The following is a 26,545-nucleotide window of genomic DNA, read 5'->3' as shown; positions in this document are numbered from 1 at the left end:
GAACTTTGGAAACCATAATCCTTAGGGAATATATTGAAGCAGGCTGCTCTTGGAAGTCTGCTCTTGTCAAAGGAAGCTAGAATGGAAAGGCACAACTGGTTCAGTTAAATATACAAGCCCAGCAGGACAAGCTCTAGGACACAATTAAAAGGAGGGACCTCATCTGTTCACTCTTTCTTCCAGATGGATGATGAGTTGCCACCTCCTTTTCCCCTCAACTCAGTCCTAGTTTTTGTTGTCTTCTAGGAAGATCTTTCAGAGTGGATGAAGCAAGCAGTTGCAGGGAGAAGGAGTTGAGGCAGAGAATGCTGCTTGTGGCTAGATGTTCCCAAAAGGCATGCTAAAGCTGTTCTACCAGACTGTCATCCAGTTTACTGATAGGGAAAGAAAGCCAAGGAGAGGACAGGTCTGGAAATACCCTGGAAAACATTAGCTGCCTTTACAAACAATGAATTTACAGGTTTGGGCAGCTCTAAAACATTCCACCCACCCATCAATGGACAACATTAGGGCAGGGGTCAGCAACCATTCACTACCTGTGGCCCAAATTAACACAGCTTGATCCTGAGGCAGGCTGAGGAGAAAGGAAGCAGGTAGGCAGTAGGTGGGCAGGATGATCCTCAAGCAGGGATAGTCCAGCCATTCACCTTTCTCCACCACTCCCCTCAGGATAATCTGGTGCCTGGAGTGGTTCTTCCCAAGAGCTGGAGAGCAGGGTCCAGCTTCCAAGGAGAAGAATTTGGGTGCACTGAACCCTAGCTTCTCTTCTCTACATGCCCTGGGCTGATCTGGTGTCTGCATCATAATGGACAATTGTAGGTTGATCTGATGGCCAGGCAGGACTTTGAAAAAATTTCTACTTGGACAACAGGCTAACCTCCCTGGATGTCTTGCAGCAACACATCGCTCGCCCTGCCTGGCATACTACTTGCCACCAGGCTGCTCCTGCCCCACTGCCCCTTCTCAGGTCCCAGCCTGCCTCCCACTTTTGACCACCCACCCAAACTCCCAGCCACTTCTTCTGTCTCAGGGCACTGAAGGCCCAGTCCTGACCCCCTATTGCCTTCCCTCTCCCCAACTGTGGTCTTGCCAGTTCCTGCTCATGCTGCATGATGGTGATCCCAGATGCCATGGGCACAATCCTCACTACCTGCCAGGAGGTAGATAAAATCAATTCACAGGTCAGATTTGGTCTGTGGGCTGTAGGCTGCCAACTTCTGCACTAGGATATTTCACTCAATCTGATAGCATGAAAGGATCTCTAGACTTTACAATCTGAATATTTCTCATTGCAAAATGGAAGGGCTAGCCAATTTCACTGCCAGGTCCTCATATGCCAGCCCAACACAATGAAGATGGCATTACGAATACAACAGGAAGATATCCAACAAGTGTTTTCCCTTTTTTAAAATCACAGAAATCTCCATCTTTGGAGTCTTTTAAGATGTGGGTAGACAAAGCCTTGGCTGGCATAATATACAGGCATACCTCATTTTATTGCGCTTCGCTTTATTGCGCTTCGCAGATATTGCGCAATTTTTACAAATTGGAGGTTTGTGGGAACCCTGCGTCAAGCAAGTCTATCGGTGCCATTTTTCCAACAGCATTTGCTCACTTCACAATTAAGGTATGTACATTGTTTTTTTAGACATAATGCTATTGCACACTTAATAGACTAGAGTGTAGTGTAAACATAACTTTTATATGCATTGGGAAACCAAAACATTCGTGTGAGTTGCTTTATTGCGATATTCGCTTTATTGCAGTGGTCTGGAACCGAACCTGCAATATCTCCAAGGTATGCCTGTAGTTGGGGATGGTCCTGCTTTGAGTAGGGGTTTGAACTAGCTGACCTCCTGAGGTCCCTTCCAACCCTATTGTTTAATGCTTTATGAAATATCTCTGCTGTCTTATTGACAATATCTCTATTGATATTCAGTTGAAATGGGTTTGTTTTGTAATGAACAAGGTCTGACTGCTGGGCCTGTCCCAGTGCCAGCTCTGAATTAACACTCTAGAAGCAGGGGTTGGCAACCTTTAATAACAGAACACTCTTGCATCCCTCTACTAGAATCTCCACTTAAATTCACCACTGAATGCTTCAAATTCCTACTGACAATGGGATGGGGAGTGCTGAATTTGGCAGTGAGGGTAAGCGGAGGCTGTAGTAGTAGGGCGGGAGAGCAGAAAGCAGAGGGGTGGGGCAGCAGCAGGTGGCTTAGGTGCTGTGGAGGTGACTGGGACACATACCACAGGAATGCATAGTGCAGGGCAGAGGAGACACTACTGCTACATATCATCAATCTCTTGCTGTTGGGTGTCACTGTGGATAGTCCATATGTTGCCAACCACTGCCTTGGAAAATGCAAAGCCAGACAGAGGGCACACATATCCAGCAGGTTTTATAGGATACCATCTAGCAGTTCCTTGGGTAATTGCCAACAGGTAATTTCAGCCACTGATTTTCACAGGATGTGATATGTCAGCAGCTAAAGGAGTCATCTCCACTCTACACTTCCATGGAGATGAAGAATCAGACTAACTACTCCAACCCAGGTATAGGTGAGGCTAGCTCCAATTCTCTTTCCCTGCAGAACTAACTACTCAGCAGAGCTGAAAAATCAGTCAAGAGGAAGGCATTGTGAAACAGTTTCATTCACCTGAGGATGCACTGTGTTGCCAAAAGTGCCATAAAAATGCAGCCCACAGACAACTTGCAGAGGGCAGACAGCTCCAGACTATTGAGATATAGTACTAGAATGCCAATAAAAACAAACTAGCTCCCCCATACACAGCAGTATTTCATAGGACCAGGCTGAGCAAAATGAGTTACCTCAATTTACAAACAAACCAAGAGAAAAAAGCAGTTTTTCCTGTTGTCTTCCCATGCCCGTAGCACAATACTGTCCCATTCACAAGGGAGGGATATGTGTTGCTTTCTGTCAGCATGTAAGTGCCCCCTAGCTGCAACAGGCTCCATAACAGAGCAATTCACTACAGCATGCTCTGATGGCAGACAACTCCAGCCATGCCAAAAGGCAATGGGGGCTGAGGAGAGGAAAAGGACAGGAAGAGAGAAACTTTCACAAATACACCCAAAAAGCAGGAATATTTACCAGAACACAAGATGACCCTGAATGCAAAATGACCCCCTCAAAAATTTAATTCTACACATCAAGAATTTATAAATTTATTATAATTTTCCATGTATGGAATCCAATTCTTGGAGGATCATTTTAAATTTCACTCCCACTACTGCAGGTGGTGGTGGGAGGTGATGAAGGGGCCAAAAAAAGGAGCAGGTGGTAGGGAACAGACAGTGGGGGAGGCACTAGAAGGGCAAGTGGTAGGGCAGGTGAGGGGGCAATAATGGGGCAGGCAGTGCAGGGCACTGGGGGCAAGTGGCAGGCAGTGTGGAGGTAGTGGGGGCAGGCAGTGAGAGAGGCAACTTGCCTCCTGCTGACTGTCTCTCCCCACTTACCCCCCATCCTGCAGCCTCATGCTGCCCCGATTCCCCTGTCTCTGTGTCCCCGCCCCCCCCCCCGGACTTCTGCCATCTGCAGCCTCAGGTCCCTGCCCCTCCTTTCCTCCCGTCTCCCCCTTCCCTCCCCCCCAAAGTCTTTCTCCCCCCACCTGTCCCGCCACCCCCACCCCTTACTTTTGCTCCACACCAGCAGGCTCCATTCCTGCTGCAGCAAAGGTGCTGCAGAGAGGGAGAGAGAAGCAGTGCTGGGAGGGGAGTGGGGAGAGGAAGAAGCAGTGGGGGGAATACTGAGGGCTCTGGTGGAAGGGTGGCAGATGTGAAGAGGCAGCAGAGGGCAGGTAGCTAAGGTTGGGACTCAGAGTTGCAGCAGCTGCCTGCCCCTGCCCCACAAAGGTTCTCATTACTGATCCCTGACCCCCTTAATTCCCAGAAAAACATTTTTCTTGTTTGTAGAACACATGTAAGGGAGCTCCCACTGGCTCCCATGTAACGAAGCCAATCTGAAAAGCTTCTTCTCCTGAGGGTCTGAAGGGTCTGTTCACAAGGTCTGCAGAATCAAAGGAAGCTGCTGCAGGGGGAAATGGAACAGGCAGAACAGAGGAGAAAAAACAAAGAATCACTCTGACCAGAGAAGACTTTGGTTAGTAGATCTCAGAAATCAGAGCTTTAAAATCCTCTATGGAAGCACAATTTGATAACATCAAAGCAGAGATGAAAGAAACTGGGGGCAGGGTCACAGATATGGAGACAGAAGTGGAAGAAAACCTGCAATCACCAGCATTGGCAACATGTATGGCTTGGTGATTGGCCACTGGGGGACACCCCCAGTCAGTGCTTGGTTGCAGGGCAACCCACCCTGGTCGGCAATTGGCGGCAGGGCTCCACCCCCATCAGCGATCTGGTGCCCCCCACCCCAGACTCAGGAGGCACCAGTCGCCCAGGATCAGCAGTAAATCTAAAAAACAGAATTAAGATGATTGAAAAGAAAATAAAACTAAGTACATAGATAATCGTGAAGAAGAAATAGAGGAAGATACATAAACTGTATAGAAGAAATAACATTAGAACAAGATGGTTTCTAGTAGGTAAGAAAAAGGGAGAGCCAGCTGGTAGGGGTGCACCGATAAAGATTTTTTGGGCCAATACCAATGACCAATTATTGACCAGAGATATCAGCCGATACTGATCCGATTGCTGATATGCAGCCTGGCAGCTAGCTTGGAGAGCAGTGTCTGGCTGGTAAGTCTATAGCGGAGAAGGGGTGTGGGGGAGGTAAGGGCATGGGGTGGGGGCAGATTGAGGCATCCACAATGAGGGAGGGAGTGGGGCTGGGGTAGGCACTACACAGTCAGGCGTGGGGGGGGGGGGGTGGAGTGTGGGACGAAACCACAGACAGCCTGCCTGGGGACTGGAGCAGGGGAGAGGAGGGGTGTGGGTCCTACTGCTGTGCGCACCCCCGGGGAGGTATAGGGGGCATGTCCCCCCGACCCCAGATCCATGCATGAGGCTAGGGCAGGCTGTTGCTGTGAGCTTGGAGCCAGGAACTGTGCCAGCCTCTTCCTGGTGGAGGGGCTGGGCCAGGACTGCACTCAGGCTGGACAGGGCAGGCCATAGCAGCACTGGGTGGGGAGGGGGGGCTACAGCCACCCCAAAATTTGCCATAGCATCTCCTCCCAGCACTACTGCTGTCTGCCCCACCCCTGCCTTCCCTGAGTGCAGCTCTGGCCCAGCTCCCATGCCAGGAAGAGCCTGGCACAGCCCTGGCCATGCAGCCTACCCTTGCCACACGTACGAATCTGGGGGGCACGTGACCCACCAGCCTCCACCAAGGTGTGCACAGTGGTGGGAGCTGCTCCCACTACCACACCTCCCCTGGACAAGTTGTCCGTGGCTCTATCCTGCACCCTGCCATGCCCTGGCTGGGCAGCACCTGCCTCAGCCCCAGTCCCAGCCTGAGCCCCAGCCTCAGTCCCTTCCTCACTGTAAGGGCCTCGATCTGCTCCCCCATGCTTCTTCCCTCCCCCCTGCAGACTTACCAGCTGGACACTGCTCTCCAAGCTGCTGGGTTGCACTCCTGGCTGCATGCCTGCTACAGCTGCCTGCATACACAAGGCATTTATTGCCAACATTATCAGCCACATCAGCCAAAAAAACCCAATTGCTGATATTGTCAATTTTCATTTCATCAGTGCTGATATGATATGGATCAATGTGTCAGTGCACCTCTCCCAGCTGGTATTCCATTTCTTCCTACACCCGAAAACAAAGGCAATAGTCCTTGCCGACAGAGACACAAAACTCTCTAATCTTCCTCAAACCAAGAGATGATACTGTTTTGATCAAAAGCATCTAATTCTAAAGAAAGTTAGAGAGACTTGGATCCTACTTGGGGAGGACATAAAATACAAGTGTTTCAAGACTTGTCACAGACAACAAACATTAAAGAGAAGGAAGGAACTGAGTGAATTACACCATCTCTCAGAGAAGCAAGTATAAGCTATAGATGGGGTTTTCCTTTTAAAGTTATCCTCACAAATTGTGAACATTACAAAGGAGAAAAAAGGCCTTAAAATCCTTGAGAAATTAAACTAAATAGAAAGCACCTTGGAGTCTCAGCATGAAACTAATACAGCAAGAAGCAAGACCATAATACTGAACAGCAAACTGCCCAAGAGAAAAAAAAGATACTGAAGGAAAAGGACAAGGTGACTGGAGGAGTCATAAAGCTCAAGAGGATTTGAGTGGGACTGAATGAAAGGGATGAAAAGAAGAAATGGAAGGGGAACTATCACAAGGGGGAAAAAACAATTAAAATGGTAATGTTGGGAGCTGAAATAATCATGAAAATGGGGAAGTAAAAACATATTCTGAGGCTAAAAGCAAATGGTAAGGGGTGGGTATAAATATAGTGTAATATGGGAAGAGACTGGAGGAAGGCTCTGTACAATGTCCTTCAAAAAACAGTATCTGATGAATTGTAGTATAGTGCCATGACTCTCCTAAGTTGGGAGTCACGAATCTCCCAGGAAGGAGGTCACTACTCAGGTGTGGAAGGGTTAAATATTGTTTTCCATCTGAGGGTTAGAGTGCAACCTCACACTTTAAGAATTTTAGGGTGAGAATGTATAACAAGATACACAGGGACTAAAAGAGCACTGCAGGTATATTAAGTAGACCAAACAATCTAGATAAGCCTTATTTTTTTTTTTTATATTATAAAGAGGTGAAGGCAGCTCCAGGTAACACACACACACACACACACACACACACATACACACACATTAGGGCTGTCAATTGATCATGGTTAACGCACGTGATAAATACGTTAATTGATGTTTGCGTTAATTTTTCTAACACATTAATCGCACTCATGGTTTTGGAGCCCATGCCCAGGCTTCACTCCACTGCCATCACCCCTGCCTCTGGGCCACCCAGTGGAGCAGTGGTGGCAGCGCAGAGGACCGCAGGGCAGCCCGGGCATGGGCTCTGGGCTACTGCAGCACGGATGAGGAAGGGCACGCACAGACACAGAACACAGTCTGGCAGTGTGTAGAGAATTGCCCAGCAGGTAAGTCTGTGGGAGAGAAGGGGAATGGGGAGGGAAGGTGTGGGGGGGCAGATTGAGGCCCCTATAGTGAGGGAGGGAGTAGGGCAGGGGCTGGGGTGAATGAAGCCCCAGGGCTGGGGCAGGTCATGGCATAGATGGGCATGTGTCCCCCAGATTTTTGCATGGGGTGGAGGCAGGCTGTGGGCTGGGGATCTTTGCGCCCTGTTGCTTTTGCCACAGGAGCCACACTCTGGCTGTACCATGTGTCCCCTGCCCGTCCAGTGGCGGGAGACACAATATGGTATCACATGGCCCCAGGAGCAAGGGCAACAGGATGTAGAGCCCCAAGCCCGCAGTCTGCCTCCTCCCTGCACACAAATCTGGGGGACATATACCCCCCCGTGTCTCCCCCTGGGGTGGGCAGAGCAGCGGAAGCCAGACCCCTTTTTCCCCCACCTGGACTGCCACTCTGTTCCACAACTTGCCCTGGCCCTAGGGCCCCATTCACCCCAGCCCCTGCCCCACTCCCTCCCTCACTGTGGGGACTTTGATCTGCCCCCCCATACCCCTACCCCTCCACAGACTTACCTGCTGGGTAGTGTGTGTGTGTGTGTGTGTGTGTGTGTGTGTGTGTGTGTGTGTGTGTGTGTGTGTGTGTGTGTGTGTGTGTGTGTGTGTGTGTGTGTGTGTGTGTGTGTGTGTGTGTGTACCTGCCCCTCACTCCTAAGTCACAGCCCCCTCAGCCCTGCTGGTGCTTCTCACGCCTGACCCACAGTACCCCATATCCTGCTAGGGCATGCAAAAACTGCCTTCCCCAGGCTCCCAATCCCCCACATGCACCTAGTCCCCCACACCTTCACAAATTACCACATACAACCCATCCCCACCCCCCAGCCATACCAAGTACCTGCATAATTTTGCATAATTTGAGTTTTAGCTGCGTGATTAAAATCACAATTAATTGTGACTAATTTTTTTAATTGAGCAAGTAATTGTGATAATTTTTTGAATGATTTGGCAGCCCAAATATATCTGTGTTTCCCATCCAATAACTCAGTCTCTAGTCAGAATATTTGAATATTAATTAATATCACTGAATCTTATATGTACATGTATGTATTATATTGATAATATATGCTAATTTATGCAGATGCACACATATTATTTACTTCGTAAATATGTAATAACTTAAATCTCTTGCGATTCCTGTGTATTATTACTCCAATATTAGAATTCCATATTTTCCTGACTAAACAAGAAGTTAAAAAAAGAAAGAAATGCCCTGTCCAATGAACAACCACTCTTGTAGCCCACAGACTCAAAGCAACAGCAGGTCAAATTTGCAATGGTCTGTTTCGTACGCAGGCCAATACTTATGTCGGGCAGCCTTGCAGACTAGTGAGGAATGGTGTCTGTAGGTGCAACAGAGGCTACTGAGCCTCCATAGGGTCAATAAGCCACACACTAGGGCTCCTGTTTAGTGGCTTCTCATTGCTATAATGCTGTACAGTGGCTCTTTACAATTCTTCCATGCTGCACTGGAATCCAGAAGCAATATGTTAAGAATAACTCACAACAGGGAGCATGGCAAGCCTGTAGCCCTACAGTTAAAAGGATGAGATCAGTGTGTGCAGGGGGTGGGCAAAACCAGTAGCGTGCCTTGCAACTCACCAGCTACGCACAGACCTTAAGGTATCCTGCATCTACAGCAGTAACAGAACAACATAGTTTTGCCCTGACAACCATTCACTGGATGTTCTGTTTCATTAAAAATCTGTCTGGTGTGTTTTGTTCATGTTAGGAGTCAAACTTATCACCAGGTTTGGGGTCAAGAAATTTTTACCTAGGCAGATTGGCAGGGACATCACTTGGGTTTTATATCCCTCTGCAGCATGGAACTCCATCTATCTGCTTGAATCATATGTACTTATATCACCTAATCAAAGACCTACCAGGGCTGGGACATGGGCATGGGCAGTACTGCAATCTCCCCTATTCTTTGCCAGTGGCAAAAAGGCTAGCTTCCTGAGGACTGAAATGTTCACTCTTTCTAAAATCTTTGGGCGATTGGTTACTTCCCCAGGAAAGTAATATTTATTGGTTTGACAGAAAAGAGCAGTAGCCTAACTAATGAGGGGTCAGGGAAAAGGGAGGGGGGTACAAGAATAGCAGCTACTAATACTGTCAGCCAGCTACACTACTGTCAACAGCAGCCTAGTAGTTGGTGCTGTCCTGTGTGCCACCAGAATGCAGAGCTGCCCTGTTATGCCTCTGGAAAGGCGTTCAAATGGGGATCTAAGGGTCCTTGATGATACTCTGGTCTGGCTAGTCACACAGGGATAAGCATTATGGCAGTTCTCATGGGGGCCCTCTGAGGCACCTTAGTGCAGACTGCTGCAGTGAGCCTAGAGTACCTACTTAACCATATCCCCTTGCAGATGGACAGAATAGATCTGGCGGATGATGATATGAGTCTGGGGAAAAATCTGTTCTGGGTTTGGCACCATGTCTTGGCAATGCATACAGCTGGGCCAGCTTCCAGCACTTCAACCGAGCACTACGCTATGAGGCATTTACAGTTGCCCAGTCAAGCCTCTCTTCCCATCACTTGCCTGGGAAAGTGAGAGGCATACACAGTGCAGTACAAATGCACTGCATGCCCAGCATACAAGGGCATTTCCAAAAGAGCCTTCTGGTTCCATTGCTGCAAAATAAAATGGCTGTGACTGTCACTTATTAGGTTGTTCCTTCCTTGTCAAGACATCTGCTAAGCTCTTATCTCTATCACACTTCTATCTGCATAATCCCAAAGAGCTTGGTTTATGGTTTCCAGAGCTGTCAGTAACTTAGTCACCCGTGTTCTATTGACTCCTCCTTTGTACTTGCTAGCAGACACAGAGGTCTGTCCCAGTCTTTGAGAAGCAGCCCCCTAGAATACAGCATCATATCTGTGTAACAGTACATAGCTGGAACACACAGTTCCCAGCTGAGGAACTGGAATCTTACAGAATCTGCCAATGGATTTATTGTAGATGGAGTAGCATGCATGTGAATGTATGCATGGGTGGGGAAGAGGGGGCACATATGCCCATGCATATTCAGGCATATGGGAAAATGAGTGTGTGCAACTGTGCAAGTATTCAAATCCACGTGCACTGACCCTACCTTTTCATTCTTTGTGTCTGTGTCCAAATCTGCTATCTTAGCCCACTTCTGCCAGAAATTGGGATCATCCAAGGAAATGTCAGTTCTGTTTCCTGAAGCTACAAAGCTGGCCTAGGAGTGAAAGAAGAGCAAATAAACAGACTTCAGTCCATCATCTTACTACAACAAAAACAGCTTTATTATCGCAGATGCACAGAGCACCCCCCGCAACAGCACATCAGCCTGCACTTAAAAGAATTACTGGCAAGAAAGCACTGTGCCAACATTTGCTAAGGAAAGCTGGGAGCCAGCCTTATTTTCAAATGCTCATGTCTAACTCACTGGGAATTTAAATTGTGCCATTTTACTCTGAGAATGGATAATAACTAGTATGGCCCCATCCTACCAATCAGTGCTCAGAATGCTAGCCATGGGAGCAGCAGTTTCATTACAGGATTCAAAACACTGCTAGGGCTTAGTTCTCAATGTCACTGGAATGTAATACATTCCCTCTCTCCAGTAACAGAGCAGGGCTCCTGGAAAAATAAATCTGAGAGTCCAAATATCTCAATGCTCCCATTCATAGAATCACAGAAGGGACCTCAAAGGCCATTTACTTCAGCACCCTGCATAAATACAGGATGCATTATTCCTAAACCATCTCAGATAGATGCTTATCCAGCCTTTTCTTGAAAGCCTCCAATGATAGAGATCCCAGTTTCCCTGGGCAGCTTGTCCCTCATCCTATTAGTACAATTAAGAGGTATTTTCTAAGATTTACTTAAGATCTGCTTTGTTGAAGTTTTTACACTTGTTCTCCCTTTTCTTTATGGCAGCTTCTCAAATATTGGAAAACAGTGACCATGTCCACCTTTAATCTCTTCTTTACCAAACTAAACATGTCTAATTGTCTCCGTCTTTCCTCATACAGCTTGAATTACTTATCTTTGGACCCTTTTCAGTTTCTCTACACCTTTTCTAAAATGAGGAACCTAGCACTGCACACTATAACTCCAACTGAGGTCTAACCAGGGCTTAGCATAGTTTAAAAAGCAGTAAAGCAGATTTAGAGTAAAATCTCAGAAAAAAAACTATAATCCAGTTCTCCAATTAAACAAGATCCTTTGCATTCCAATTCTATTCTCCAGTGTGTTTGCAAACTCTCTTAGTTTTGTGTAATTCACAAACTTGACTAGGAATCTATTACTACATCCAAGTCATTAATGAACTTGAACTTGCAACCTCACGCCATTCTGACATCAATCCAGTTACAGTTTTATTCCTTACTTGTGGATATTGAGCCAGCTGCATATCCATTTAACAGTAATTTTATCTATCCCACATTTCTCTAGTGTTCTTATGAGAACACATCAAGTCCTTAATAAAGTCCATGTATATTATGTTCACTGCATTCCCTTCATCCACCAAACTGGTTACCCTGTCACGGAAGTTGGTTTGGCATGATTTGTCCCATGTTGGCTAGCAATCATGCCTTTCTTCTCCAGCTGTTTATGGAGTGACTGCTTTCTAATCCGCTCCAGTAACTTCCCAGGTATTGAATTTAGGTAGGATGACTGGCTTGTAATTCTCAGAGTTCTCCTTTCATCCCTTTTTTAAGAACAATTCTCCAGTTCTCACAGGTCTTCCAATGGCTCTGAGATTTCTTCATCCAGTTTCTTCAACAAACTGGGATGAATTTAATCGAGCCCTGCTGACTTAAAATTAATTCCAAGTTTGTCAATAGCTCTCAGACACATTCTTTACTTATCTTGATCCTCAGCCTTTGTATTATTTTTCTTAGCTATTTGCTCTGTTTGCTTATGTTATGATGATGGAGGCAAAGTAGACATTGAGCACCTCTCCCTTCTTTGGGACTTCTGTTAATAGTTCACCCTAGCTATAGAGTAGTGTACCCACAGTTTCATTGGTCTTTCTTTTTCTGTCCAATGTATTTATAGAACTTTTTTCTTTAACATCCCTTAACAACTGTATCTCATTTTTGTCTCATTTCAGGGAGACTCTGTACAGGGCCTTTCTATAGTACTGGCAGCTCAGCTTTCAAGTTGCTTTTAGGTAAGACACCTGTAAAGACTACAACACAGATTCTAATGGGCCAAATGTAGATGGATTCCAGGTTGTTTGGGCTCAGGCCACAAGTAAAAGGCTGGCCCTAAAATTCCCTTGGAACCTGACAGCTCAGCGCGGCTCCTTCCAACTCACAAAACCTCACCAGTAACAGACTGTGCAGGCCTCCTGCTGCCCCAGCTGGCACAGGTAGGAGATTCTGGCTCTGCAACTGGAATATGGCTCTCAATTCTGTTGATGATGCACAAGAAAGAGGGTGGGGGGTTAGTAACAGCCTTCAACTACCTGCTGGGTGGTTATGAAGAGGATACAGCTAGACTGTTCTCAGTGGTAGCAGATGACAGAACAAGGAGCAACAGTGTTAAGTTGCAGTAAGAGAAGCTTAGGTTAGATATTAGGAAAAGCTTTCTCACTAAGAGGGTAGTAAAGCACTGGAACAGAGAGGCTGTGGACTTTCCATCCTTAAATGTTTTTAAGACCCAGCTAGATAAAGCCTTGGCTGGGATGATCTAGTCAGGGATGGTCCTGCTTTGGGCAGGGGGTTAAACTAGCTGACCTCCTGAGGACCCTTCCAACCCTAATTTTCTATGATTCTCTGGAGAAAGAGCAGATTTCAGCACCCTCCCGAGGGCCATGTAGCCTCTGGAGAATTTATGGAAGCCAGCAGATTTGGCCAACACACTAGGGAACAGATCTGCAGAATAAGAAAGGTCTCTTCAGGGCAGAGAAGCAGCATTTTACAGAGCAACACTGAGGTAAAGCAGGGAAGTTATCTGCCTCATTGGAGGCAGCACTGAAAACAGAAACCCTGAGTCATGGCTTTAACCACTAACACCCTCCCCACATGCACACTCAGTGCAGATAGGCCCTACACCCTGTAGAAGACCAGACTTTGCATCCAATCTTCCTATCACAGGAAAGGTTCCAAAGGAGTGTACAGTGGGGATCAAATTAAGCAGAGTTCAATTTATTGCCATCTACTGCTCCCATTGGCTGCTGCTTATTTTTTTTTTCCTATTCTGCCAAGTATCATGGCTATCAGGACAGGAAGAGAGGGAGCTCTATGTGCTGCCCATCTGGCTTCTGCTCTGCTATCATAATGCTGCACCAGTCTGTGATGGGATACATAAAGTATTATGGGTCCAGCAGGATCCCACTCCTGGAAGCAGTCTGTGGGTAGGGAGAGTTTTCTTGGCTTTTATAGCAACAGAACCCTTGCCCAGTAGGGACAGAAGGTCAGAAAACAACAGACCATGCCAAGAGCTGGGGATTTTAATTTTTAGTATTCCACTTGTTCCCAGCACACCCCGCACTAGCACTGAAAGAACAGTTAAAAGTCAAAGCCACTTGCAGAAAGGTTGACCCCCTGGGCACACTGCACCTTGGCAAAGGTGGAGCCCTTCCCCTCAGACTGGATAGTGATTGTCTGTGTTCTGCGCTGCAGGATCTGATCAATATCTTCCTCACAGAACTTGGAACCTTCATCTTCTTCATCCATTAAAGCCCCATAAGCACCTTTCCGCAATAGGTCCTCTACCTCCATCTTTGAGAGCTGCTGTACCTGCACCAGGAGACAGAGAACATCAGTAATGGTGAGAGCAACCTCTTGAAAGTGGTATTGTGATGGGGTACACAGGCAGTAAGGCTCTCAGGGGTCTCTTTGTGGCACAGGGCAGCACTGTGTGAAGACATCTTAGGTTGGCTCTGCATGTGCTAATTCCAAAAATGGAAGCAGTATAGCTATGTTAGTGCAGTGCTGCACCACATTACATGCCTCTGTCGACAAATAGGGCTTATAAGCTCAGGCAAGGCATCACAATAGCATGCATATGCTGCTTCCAGTTCTGGAGTGCAGAGCCAGAACCAGTTTTCTACAAGGTGCTGCCTTGCCCTCTGTTTCCTCTGGAGACTGCAAGGCCTTGAACTAGCCCAATAGTTAGAGGCTTTCAAAGTTCCAGTGTGACATCACAGAAAGTAATGGGGGAAAGATGGTACATGGAGAATGGGCACTGTGCAAAACCCCCATATACTGAACTGAGCCTAAACACCTTACGAATCCCCAGACAAGAGTCACAGCAGGTCAAATAAGCCCAGAATAGAAAGGGAAACAGAGCTGTACAAGAATGAACAAATACACGGTGAGGAAGTGAGGCAACAAAATATGCCGCCCCTCTTCCTGGAAGCCTGCCTTGTTAAGATTACTACTGCTTAGGACAGGAGACATGCCTGCCTGTGTGCAAAAGGTTTCTAGGACTCCTCTCTGGACCTGTAAAAATTAAATTGAACTAAGACTGCTTTTTCCACACAGATACCTTGCTTACCCCCCACCCTCTGTGCCCCTCCTTTCATTGCACTGTTCAGCCCTACACTGACAGGCTGATCTTAGAATGGTGTATAATACAATTAAGCTGTACTGTTTAATGGGTCATCACAATCATGAACCCCTCCAGCTGAAGTGCTGGAAAACCTTTTCTGAACTACAACAGGAAGGGTTTTAATGAATCCCAGAGAGCCCACATATGTTACCTGGCTTTGTCTAGCTTAGTTCTAACAATTCAAAGCAATTGGCTTCCCATCCAAGGAGATAATGCTATTAGACATTGCCCATTTAGAACCTTACTCCTTATACACTGTCTCAATCTTCCTTTTCTAAATTTCAATCCAGGAATGCAAGGGGCCTGGCTGCTTAGGCTTGTCTCTCTGGCAGGCAAGGATTCTGCTTAGGTTTGGCTTGTCATTCTGACTAAGGACTTTGCCAGCTGTATTCAGATGACTGACAGATGCTGTCTTATTTTAGGAATGCTGCCTGTATGATTGCAATTTACTTTAGATTGCACTCCTTTCCTTAAAGAAGGATCAGGAATTAGACCATTTGGAGCTTACTGGTGGGGCCATGAAGACAAGGGATGCTGTCTCAGAGTTCAAAGAGCTCTGGGGCTCACTCTCCCTTGGAGTTACTCCTGGACTGGAAAACTCAAGGAATACTCAAAAAGATTGTGCAAAGGATAGGGGTACAGAGCAAACAGTCCTCTGCAGAATCCACAATACCATGGTACCTTTAGATTCCATGCTGGAGCTTACTTTAAAGGCCATAACACCCTGTCCCGGAAGAGACATAGGATGCCTTTACAGCTGGTCACCTCACTTGCATAGAGGTGTTCCTAGATGATGACTCAACTTTGGACTCAGTAAATCTGATGGAAGTTTTTCATGAGGTTCTATGCTTTTTAGTATGTTGCATCCTCATCTAGCTATGCATCTCATCTTGGGAGCAACACTTCTAAATTAAGCAAACAAAGTCACCTGCTTTGGTTCCTTTTCAAGTGGTAAGCAACCAATTCCCATCAGAGTTCAGAACATCTCACCATCCAAGGGACAAAGAAACAGTGATTACAAGGACTCAGTTAGTGGGATCTTTTACAACTGGAGACCTAGGGTAGTTCAAGAATCCCTCCCAAAAGGGACTCTCATCCTGTTCAGGGGCTCAGCCCTACACTCAACCCTACCTATTCAGAGTAAAAGACCTTCAAGGCACCCAGAAAAGCAGCTGCAGATGGTTTCACTGATGAAGCACAGAAGAAATACTGAAGGGAGCAGCAGAGGTAAGGAACAAAGGAGCAGAGCTCTACTGCCATTCAGCCCCAGCCCAAACCCTAGCAGGCAACCTACCCCATTGGTGCTGCCCTTGCGATTAATGTCTTGCAGAACAGCTTTGTCCAGGCCCAGCTTCAGACTGGCTTTGTCAAACATCTCCCGCTCATAGGAGTTCCTGGTGATCAGGCGATAGACCTTGACTGCCTTGCTCTGCCCGATTCTGTGGCAGCGAGCTTGAGCCTGGGACAGGAGAGTGTTATCTCAAACACAGTCAGTGGACAACAAGGGATTATGGGCCAGGTTCTGCTTGGGTCCTCCTCTGTGAGAACACCACAGCTAAGTCTCAGTGCAGAGTCAGTTCCCCACCACCTTTACAACATACCTGAGTGATGACCTGAAAACCCACCCCAGGGAGCCTGACTGGTGTCTTTGCTGGACTGCAAGCAAGTTGAACTTGAAGGAGCGGCAGGGTCTCTGTGATGCAGACAGCTGTGCACTATAAACTGGATTCAAACACCCTAGCACAACCCTAAGGGGACACAGGTACCCTGAATGCCAGTCTCAGTCTCTGCAGCCTATGCAGGACTGAGGACTACTTCTCCTGCCACCTGGGCCATGGTGGGGAGGGCTCTATCCAGCGTGGTTGCTCTGTACTCAGATGAACTTTGAGAACCACCTTGGCCTGTGACTTACCAGTACTTCCCAGTGAGTGTCACTCCAACCCTGCACTTTCACTGGTTATTTCCAGTGATGCATGATGCTGCACTGCACAACGTAACTGGTTATCATTTTTAATGGATGGTGCCCTGTTCTAGCGTCTCACTGACTAGCACTAAAGATGTACAGCGCTCCGACTTGTAACTCCATTGACTATCCCTGGCTGAGTGATGCCCTGCCCCATGGTCCCAATAGCTAGCATACACTACCTCTGCTATAAACATAATTATTCACAAGATCCTGTGTCACTCCTGAAGGTGCCATTAGGGCCCTGCTACTTGTTACCTGGAGGTCATTCTGCGGGTTCCAATCTGAATCAAATATGATGCAGGTGTCAGCAGCTGTGAGGTTAATGCCCAGGCCTCCCGCCCTGGTGCACAAGAGGAAGACGAAGCGATCCGAGTCTGGCTTACAGAAGCGATCAATAGCAGCTTGGCGCAGGTTCCCACGCACTCGTCCATCAATCCGTTCATAGGTGTATCTGCTCAGAAAGGGGAACAAATGACACAGGCTGGATGACAATACAGTTTGGCAATGCCATAAAGGGTCACTGGGAAGGAGGCCTGCATTTCTAAAGCACCAGCTTTTGGCTGCTGAGGGGTGCAAACTATTGGACAGGGAATGTTCTAGTGATTCCAGCACATTCATTTCACATAGACATGGCTCCCAACATTCCCTGATGTTGGGTGGGTGGAGGGCAGCCCATTGTGCAAAAGATAGCTAATACCCCAAAGCTGCCTGGGGCTTCATAGACACTTTTTTGCATGCCTAGTGGCTCTGACAATTCAGAAGACAGACAGGACCAGGGGCTTTAATTTACTTGTGGCTTGCTAGCTCCCACTGTTTAGTCCCCTCATAAGCCAGGCCTCCTCTTCTTTTGTGACAAGAGAATCTACACCACCCCATGACCAATGCACCTGAAGCTCCAATATCTGGTCCAGAAGGGGCAGCAGGCATAGGATAAGCTTTAATTTACAATGTCCTGCTTCTGTACAGTCATTGCTGGTGCAGGTCATGATGAGGGATGACAGAGGGGCAAGCAGGCCAGGGTGTGCACAGGGAGCACTTTTCTAACACTGTTCACAGTGTTCATGGATTGCGGAGCCCCCCAGAAAAGATTCTGCATGGTGAGAATGTGCCTTCCGTGTTCTTCATTGGGACAGATCACAGCTAAGCTCCTTTGAAATACTAGATAAATAGGAAAAGATCTATCCCTCCAACCTTGGTCTGAAGTACAGCGGGGATGTGGAGACCGAGTTGAGCTAAAGGCAACTCTGGGCTGTACTAACCGCCTCTGGATTAGATAGTCCTCCAGAATGTCAAGGCAGCGCACCATCTGGGAGAAGATCAGCACCTTGTGTCCACCAGCAATTAGTCTGGGGAGCAGTTTGTCAATCAGTACCAGCTTGCCAGCTGCCTGGATCATTGCCTGCAGCTGGAAGTCTGGTGCATCTGAACTGTGTGTTTTACGGAAATCTTCCAGGATTTTCTCTTCTGCACCTGCAAAGCAAGATGGAAAGTTAGCCCCTGGAACACCTACCCTTGCTCTGCTTTCTACTGGCAATGGCAACATGGCTCCCAACCCTCAAAACTGTATGATAACATGACCCAGTGAGTCATGTCCGAGGCATTAATATCACTCAGCCATGATGCACAAGGGATAGGTGGCAAGACACACAGCTCTGTAATGGTGTAGGGAGCAAGGCCACTAGGTAAGGGACAAATTAAGAAGAACCAGTGTTTGTAAAAGAAAGGGAATCTCATGGCAATTTACCCTCTGATCCATAGGGCCTGCACCCAAAGAGGAGTGAGGAAGAAGAGGCCTCACATCTCTGTGCTTCTTTCAGTCCAAGCCTCTCTGCTGAGGTTGTCAGCCATGGATGCAGAGCAAGGTGATTTGCATTCCATTTCATATAAATAATCCTGCAGGAGAATCTGAGCATGATCTGGCCAGGCCTGTCTTACAGCTCTGTCACAGGTTGCCAGCACCCATTCACATTATGCCCAAACCAGCACTGATTCATTCCTAACCAAATCATCTCTGGGGATCCCCTGGATTGGAGATCTCCCATCCAAATCCAGTGCCAGCATGGCCCTGCTTAGCTTTTGAGAGAAAAAGGGAAACCCATCCACAAGGGGACCTGTAGTATAGATATTCTAATTTTACGGCACTCTGAGGCACCTTCACCCTACAATAAATGCACTATAAGAAACTGACAAGCAAAACAGCCAATCTAGATTTCCCCTGAACACAAATTATTTACCACCAGCAACTGTTCATCCCATCACAGCCAAGAGCAGATGATTAGCAATGGGCAAGTTAAGCAGCATCCTGCAGAAGCTGAATGCACAGAAGTATTAGCTACTAAAGAGCAAGGCCCAATTCCTAAATAAGGTGATCTCTAAAGCTGGTGAATAGTCAGATGTAGGGAGAAATAGGGCCAGTTCCCAGAATAGAGAGCTGAGAAAAAGTCCTTGGCCTGAGCACAGCCCCATCACTGATCTGGTATGGGTGGTTGCAGCACTCGGGTAACTCCTTAAGTAATGCACTTAAACTGCAACATAGGAGATTTAGTTTAGATACTGGGAATAACTTTCTAACTTTCAGGGTGGTTAAATACTTATGCAGATTATACCTAGAGATGCTGCAAAAATTCTGCACTTAAGTACAAGTTAAACAAACATTTGTCTGATATAAACCTGCCTCGACCAGGGAGTCTGACTAGATGACCTTCAGAGGTCCTTTCCAGTTCTCTTATTTATGATTCATCACCCCTGTATCACGGTGCTAATGAGCTTGGGTGTGTGAGTATAGGCACCCCTGAACTCTAGCCCAGCCTACCCCCATGCCCTGCCCCTCACTATTAATAATGCATGGGTTGTTCCAGTGCCTGTGAAGTTTCCAGAGGAGCTAGGCACATTGGTATGCCATATACTCTATCCCCATGACCTACTTCTCACCATTGATGAGGTACGGGTGGTTGCAGCACTTGCGTAGCTCCATCATTGTGTTGATGAGGTTGGGCATGTTGTGTTGGTTAGCACCCTTGGACAGGAAGGAAAAGTTCTTCTCCAAGATGGCCCGATAGTATTTCTTCTGGATGTTGGTCAGCTCCACCTCTATGATAGTCTCCTGCTTGGGTGCCAGGTTTTTTTCCACATCATCCTTCAACCGTCGCAGCATCATGGGCTTCAGGATTGACTGCAGCTTTTTCACCTGCCCAGAACAAGCACAAAGACTCATTGCCCCACCCTAACCTGTGAGTGCATGCTGGACACTGAAGGTCAAGCAGACAAATACAAAGCGTTCACAGGCTGGGGACTGTGTGCTGGGATTCTATACTTACTGACTTGCAGATATGCCAAGGAAAAATGCTTTACTGGCAACCAATGAGAACATCTCTCTAGCTACCTGCCTTATAACTCTCCTGGGTCTGACAGCCAGACAGCCAACCCTGTGGGGTTGGTGTGTGACACACTGGCCTATAGGTTGGAACTTGTAGGCACTTTTGCTGAAGATACAGAAGAAGAGACCTGAGTATTTCTCCAAAGCAGAGTTACTAACAGGAGTGAGTACTCCAAGTCTCACCAGGAGACAGCTTGCTGAGCAAGGGCTGTGTTTACAGGTCACACTGCAAAATAAAACCTCATTTGAGAGTTTATTTTTGCCTTTTCAGTGCCCAGTGCCTAACCAGCTCCTGCCCCATGTAAGAACAAAAGAATTGCCATTTACTGGGTCAGACCATAGGTACCTCTTGTCCAGCAGCCTCTGAGCACCACTTCCCCTGGCTGCTGCTGGAGCTGGGCAGGGAGCAGCAGGAGCCTGAGAAGCTGCTGCAGGCTCCTGCTCTCCCCAACACCACCACCACTGCTTCTTCAGGACCTACAAGCCCCCTCCCCTCTCAGAGGGAACCCTCACCACTACCAACCACCACCTGCTGCCACCTGCAGCCAGAGGGGACTTCACAACACCAGTGGGGCCCCTCCACCACCACCTGCTACCTGCTTGCTAGCTGCTGCAGCAGGAGCCCTGTATTTGTCTTCCTGAGGTGAGTCCTGTGCTCCAGTCCCCCTCTCCCCATGTTTGTGTACAGGTAAGTAAGCTAGCAGCATGCTTCCTCCTCCCCGTGTGTGTCCCTATGTGTGTTTTTTCTGTTCCCCCAGCCCTGACCCTGGCCCCAGCCCCAGCCCCAGCCCCTCACATGCACACCACCCTTCCACAGCCTCCACCTCATGCAGCTGGAGGAGGCTCCCTGGACCCCCCTGCATCAAGCCACTTTTCTCCCCCCAGGCAGAGGTGGACCTCATGGTTCCCTTTCATACACCCCAACTGACCCTTTCCCACCAAACCTCCAATGGCAGGACAAGAGTCCCCTGAGGGGGCTGCCAATGAGCCAGGGGAAACCCCACAGGGCCAGGGGCCTCCTCCTGGCCACTCTCCCCCAGAGACCACAGGACTGCCCATATCCAACTAGGGCAGGAGAAAAGGCAAGGGTTTGTCCTTCTCCACTGGGGGTGGAAAGGGTAAAGGGCTTGCAAAAAAGACCAAATTGCCAACTTCTGCAAGGACCAGCAGCACCTCTTTAGCAGGCACCCTGTCCACTCAGCCTTCTCCCAGCTCTGTAAGCCCAGTTGCTCAGCCCAGCTGGAGCTACACTCAGGTAGCTGCAGGGAAACCTGTAGCCTCAGAGCCTGGGCCCTCCACCACCTCTGCCCACAACACCTCAGGCAATCGAGGGCCCCCTACCCAACATCACCAGGCACAACAGGGTGCAAAGTGACATGCCTGAGATTGAACCGCCACTATTTTGAGAACTATGTGCGTGCACTCGCTCAGGCAGTGGGGGCCCCAAAGATGGTGGCAGCCCTCCAGTTACTACTGCAAGGTTGTATTCTTGCCAAGGAGGACACTGCACAGGAGGCAGTGGAGAAGGGGCTTTTTAGTGGGGGGTAAGTATGTCCTGCACGAGCCCCATGTGGTCCTCAGCCCCATCCCACTCTGCATCCCCAACTGGGCCCTTATGCCCTTTCTACAGGGCTTGGGGAGGGTCCTATTCCCAGTCTTCACCTTCCTGCTGGGGTGTCAGGACCCCAGCCTCTGCCACATTCAGTCCTTCCACTGCCAAGTCACCATCCAGCTCATAGCTGGGGTGGAGGCAGGGGGGACCTTCACAGTTCCCTTCTAGGGGTCCCCCATCCACATCCACTACACAGAGGGGAGGGGAGGTGTTTCCCGTGCCAGGCACCTGGAAACACCATCACCAGGAGTGCCCAATTAGGTAGCCATGGGGGACATCACAGGCTCCTGCCAAGGAGAGGGGTGCCACTGCCACCTCTGGCATCCCAGCCCCAGGATCTACCCCCCCCCCCACAAACTCAGGGGACCCTGCACCTCAGCCAGAGAGGTCCATCAGCAGGGGGTGCAGGCAGGGGAGGGTGGCGAGGGGGGCATGCTAGCCCCCATCGCCCCACCACTATCATTACCCCTTCCTAGCCGCATACCACCACCAGCACCCCAAAATGACCCCTCCCCGAACCACCCCGAGGCTGGGTGGGTGCTGATCCGCATACAGACAGTGATTGGCCACCTAGGCCAAGTGCAAGCCCCAGGCGCAGCTTGAGTCCTCAGACATGGAGGGGGCCCCTCCCCACTATCCAAAAGGGGGGCTGACATTATTAGCATTCCTACCATCTCCTGAGTTGTGCCAAGAATCCCACCCCCAGCAAAAATGAAAAAGATAGCTGTTACTACCACCTAGGTGCTTGTCCAGTCTCCTCTTGAAGACCCCAAGGTAGGAGAGAGCACCACCTCCCTTGGAAGCCCACTGCAGATTCTGGCAAACCTTACTGTGAAGATGTTTTTCCTAATGTCCAATCTAAATCTGTGCTCCATCAATTTGTGGCCATTGTTCGTAGTAACACCAGGGGATGCCCTAGTAAATATAACATTTCCTATTCCCTGCTGCCCTCCCCTGATGAATTTATAGGCAGTCACAAGGTCACCTCTCGATCTAGGTCCCTCAGTCTCTCTTTGTAGGGCCTTGGCCTGCAGGCCTCTGACCATACAAGTGGTTCTCCTTTGAACCCTCTCAAGATTCTCCACATCCCTCAAGTGCAGCGCCCAAAACTGGGGGCAGTACTCCAACTGCGGCCTGACCAGTGCCGCATAGAGGGGAAGTATCACCTTCCTGAACCTGTTCATCATGCATCTGCTAATGCATGATAAAGTGTGGTTAGCCTCATTGATCACTTTGGCACACTGACAACTCATGTTTATCTTGGAGTCAACTATGAAGTCCTTTTTTAAATACATAGGTGGTAAAAAGAAGGTTCTGGGTAACGTAAGGCCTCTGCAGGACACGCTAGGAAGTCTGGTGGTCGCACCAGATGTCAAAGCTAACTTATTAAACAACTTCTTTGCCTCCATTTTTCTGAGCAGGGACCAGGTCATCCCCCACATCATGATCCCCAACGGTCCCAGAGGAGGCACAGGCAGGCCAAGGGTCGGAGTGGACCTAGTCACGGACCTCCTGGTGGGACTGGATGTGTCCAAATCAGCAGGTCCTGACAATCTCCACCCCAGAGTGCTGAGAGAATTAGCAGAGGTCATTGTGGGTCCCCTGGCACAGCTTTACAAGCATTCATGGTGCTCTGGCAAGGTGCCAGAGGACTGGAAGAGGGCCAATGTGGTCCCCATTTTCAAAAAAGGGAGGAGGGAGAACCCAGGAAACTATAGGCCTGTTAGTCTTACCTCGGTCCTGGGGAAGCTCTTCTAGAAAATTATCCAGGAGCACATCTGCAAGGGACCAGCAGGGGAGTGTTTGCTTAGGGGCAACCAACATGGGATCATCAGAGGCAGGTCCTGTCAGACCAACCTGGTGGCCTTCTATGATTAGGTCACTAAATCCCTGGACACAGGCGTTGAGGTGGATGTAGCCTTTCTGGACTTCAGAAAAGCCTTCGACACTGTCTCTCACCCAATTCTCATAAAAAAAAATTAGGCGACTGTGGTGTTGATCCCTACATGGTCAGATGGGTTGCCAATTGGCTGGAGGGCCATACCCAGAGAGTGGTGGTGGAAGGGTCTTTTTCAACCTGGAGGGATGTGGGCAGTGGGGTTCCACAGGGCTCGGTCTGTGGGCCTGCACTGTTCAACATCTTCGTCAGCGACTTGGATGAGGGGGTGAATTGCACTTTATTCGAATTCGCAGATGACACGAAGATCTGTGGGGAGGTGGGCACGCTAGAGGGGAGGGACAAGCTGCAATCAGATCTGGACAGGTTACAGGGGTGGGCAGATGAGAATAGAATGGGTTTCAACACTGACAAGTTCAAGGTGATGCACCTGGGGAGGAAGAACCAGCAGCACACCTACAGCCTGGGGAACTCCCCTCTCGCCAGCACAGAGGCAGAAAAGGATCTTGGAGTCATTATTGACTCAAAGATGAACATGGGCCACCAATGTGGGTATGCAGTCAGAAAGGCTAACCACACCTTGTCATGCATCCACAGATGCATCACGAGCAGGTCCAAGGAGGTGGTCCTCCCCCTTTATGCAACCTCGGTCAGGCCCCAGTTGGAGTACTGTGTCCAGTTCTGGGTACCACATTTCAGGAGGGATGTGGACAACATGGAGAGGGTCCAGAGGAGGGCAGCAAGGCAGGTCCTATGAGGACAGGCTATGGGAACTGAACCTGTTCAGCCTCCACAAGAGAAGGCTGAGAAGGGATCTGGTGGCCATCTATAAAATGGCCAAGGGAGACAAGCAGGCAATGGGAGAGTCCCTGTTCCCCCGAGCACTACCGGGAGTAACAAGGAACAACGGCTATAAGCTGACAGAGAGCAGATTCAGGCTGGATATCAAGAGGCACTACTTCAGTCAGGGCAGCTAGGATCTGGAACCAAGGAAAGTGGTCCTTGCTCCTACCCTGGGGGTCTTTAAGAGGAGGCTAGATAGATACCTTGCTGGGGTCATCTGACCCCAGCATTCTGGGGCATCCTCAGGGAGATCATCTCAGACCACTCCCTGGTGGACATCTATGGTGCTCACCACCATGACAACACCACCACATACACCTTTGTCAAGGTGGAGGAGGAGCAGGCTTGCTACTCCCAGTTGGATGAAATCTACATGCCCATATTGTACACCGCCTGAGTCCATGCCTCTGGCACTGGGCCAGCCCCCTTCCACAACCACCACCTCGTGTACACTCGGCTCACGCTGCAGCCCAAGCCACGTCTGGGGCTGGCTTACTGGCACTTCAACAACAGCCTTCTGGCTGATGTGGGCTTTGTGGCTGCCTTCCAGGAGTTCTGGCAGACAGCCTTTCCCTCGGCCTGTAGATGGTGGGACGTAATGTAGCTGTGCATCAGCCAGTACTGTTGCAGTTACACCTAGGGGCACACCCAGGAGCAGGAGGCAGCTAGAGAACAGCTCAACAGGGAAATGTTGGAACTGGAAAGACGCTGGTACTGACTCAGACAACCAGTCTCTCTGAGGAGTGTCAAGAGAGACAGGTAGAGCTTCGAGCTCTGGACAACTGCCATGGCCAAGACGCATTCATCCATTTGTGCGTCTAGCTCCTTTGGGAGATGGACCATGGCTCCTGCTTCTTCTATACCCTGGAGAAGCACTAAGAAATACACTGCCTGCCTCCTGGAGGGCAATGGCACCCACTTCACAGACCCAGGTAAGATGCGAGAAAGGGCGAGAGTCTTCTACACAGAGCTCTTCTCTCCAGGTCCAACACTGCCAGGTCCTGTGGAAAGGCCTGCTGCTGGTCAGAGCAGGCAGCCAGGACCAACTGGAGGCTCGCCTCCTCTGGCCGAGCTCTTGGATGCCCTTTGTCTGACGCATGCTAAGAAAGTGCCAGGTGTCAATGGGCTGACTGTAGAGTTCTACCACGCCTTCTGGGACATCCTCGGCCTAGACCTTGCTAGGGTCTGGGATGAGTCCGAAGGAGACAGGGAGCTTCTCCTGTCATGCAGGAGAGCTATCCTGGCCCTGCTGCCAAAAAAGGGGAACCCCCACAACCTTAGGAATTGGCGCCCAGTCTTACTCCTCTGTATGGATTACAAGGTCATAGCAAAAAGCCTTCTCACTGCACCTGAGGTCCATTCAGGCAGACATGATTCATCCCAACCAGACATACACGGTTCTAGGGTGTATCTTCAGTAACTGCACCTGGTCCAGGACCTCCTCGAGCTCACTTGCAGGGACAGTCTCTCGTTAGCCCTCCTGTCCCTCAACCAGGAGAAAGCATTTGACAAGGTAATCATGGTTACCTTGCAGGCATACTGAGGGTATTTGGCTTCGGTTCCCATTTTATGCATTTTCTCCGGGTGCTGTATGCCTCCACAGAATGTAAGGTCAAGCTCACTAGACGCTGGCACAGGCCATCCCGTTCAGGCTAGGGGTGCATCAAGGCTGCCCACTGCCAGGACAGCTCTACACCTTTGCCCCCAAGCCCTGCCTCTGCCTCCTGCACCAGTGGATGGTGGGGCTGGTGCTTAAGGAGTCACCCACATGTGTGGTCCTGTTGATGTACACTGACGAGGTGCTCCTGGCCATCCAGGACCTGGGTGACCTGGTACAGGTGGAGGCCTGCCAGTCTGTGTACTCAGCAGCTTCCTCTGCCCAGGCCACCTGGGTCAAGAGCTCTGGCCTGACGGTGGGTGATGGGTGGCAGGTGAGCTAGCTCCCACTTGTGCTCCAGCACATCCAATGGAGTGCGGGCTCACTGCTCTATCTGGGGGGTCTACTTGTTCCCCTGTCACCCCGCCCTGCTGGAGAACTGACACTAGCTGGAGGTCAGGGTGTCTGGGCAGCTGTGGGCATGGGCGAGCCTGCTGCAGTGTCTTTCCCTTCATGGGAGGGCAGTAGTCATCCTAGCCAGGCTCTGGAACTGTTTCAACACCCTGGCCGTGCTCCCTGAGCTCCTGGCCAGTCTTCAGAGATGGGTGCTGGGATTCTT

General features: G+C 49.2%; 1 protein-coding gene across 9 annotated transcripts in view; it reads right to left on the bottom strand.

Annotated features, from left to right (window-relative positions):
- Window positions 1-26,545, bottom strand: part of CHD6 (chromodomain helicase DNA binding protein 6) — a 253,245-nt gene that overhangs the window by 85,563 nt on the left and 141,137 nt on the right. For all 9 annotated transcript variants that reach the window (XM_090020474.1, XM_090020470.1, XM_090020475.1 and 6 more), the window contains 6 exons: window positions 19,533-19,788; window positions 17,861-18,071; window positions 16,857-17,052; window positions 15,930-16,094; window positions 13,642-13,821; window positions 10,197-10,307 (listed from right to left, as the gene is read on the bottom strand). In XM_090020474.1, the coding sequence (XP_089876600.1) occupies window positions 10,197-10,307; window positions 13,642-13,821; window positions 15,930-16,094; window positions 16,857-17,052; window positions 17,861-18,071; window positions 19,533-19,788 (1,119 nt within the window). The remainder of the gene's footprint in view (window positions 1-10,196; window positions 10,308-13,641; window positions 13,822-15,929; window positions 16,095-16,856; window positions 17,053-17,860; window positions 18,072-19,532; window positions 19,789-26,545) is intronic.

This window comes from Crocodylus siamensis, chromosome 10, assembly GCF_052110815.1.
Source record: "Crocodylus siamensis isolate JL-2025a chromosome 10, ASM5211081v1, whole genome shotgun sequence".
Lineage (NCBI taxonomy): Eukaryota > Metazoa > Chordata > Crocodylia > Crocodylidae > Crocodylus > Crocodylus siamensis.
Note: the sequence above shows the minus strand (reverse complement) of the source record. Positions and strands in the feature narration are given on the sequence as shown.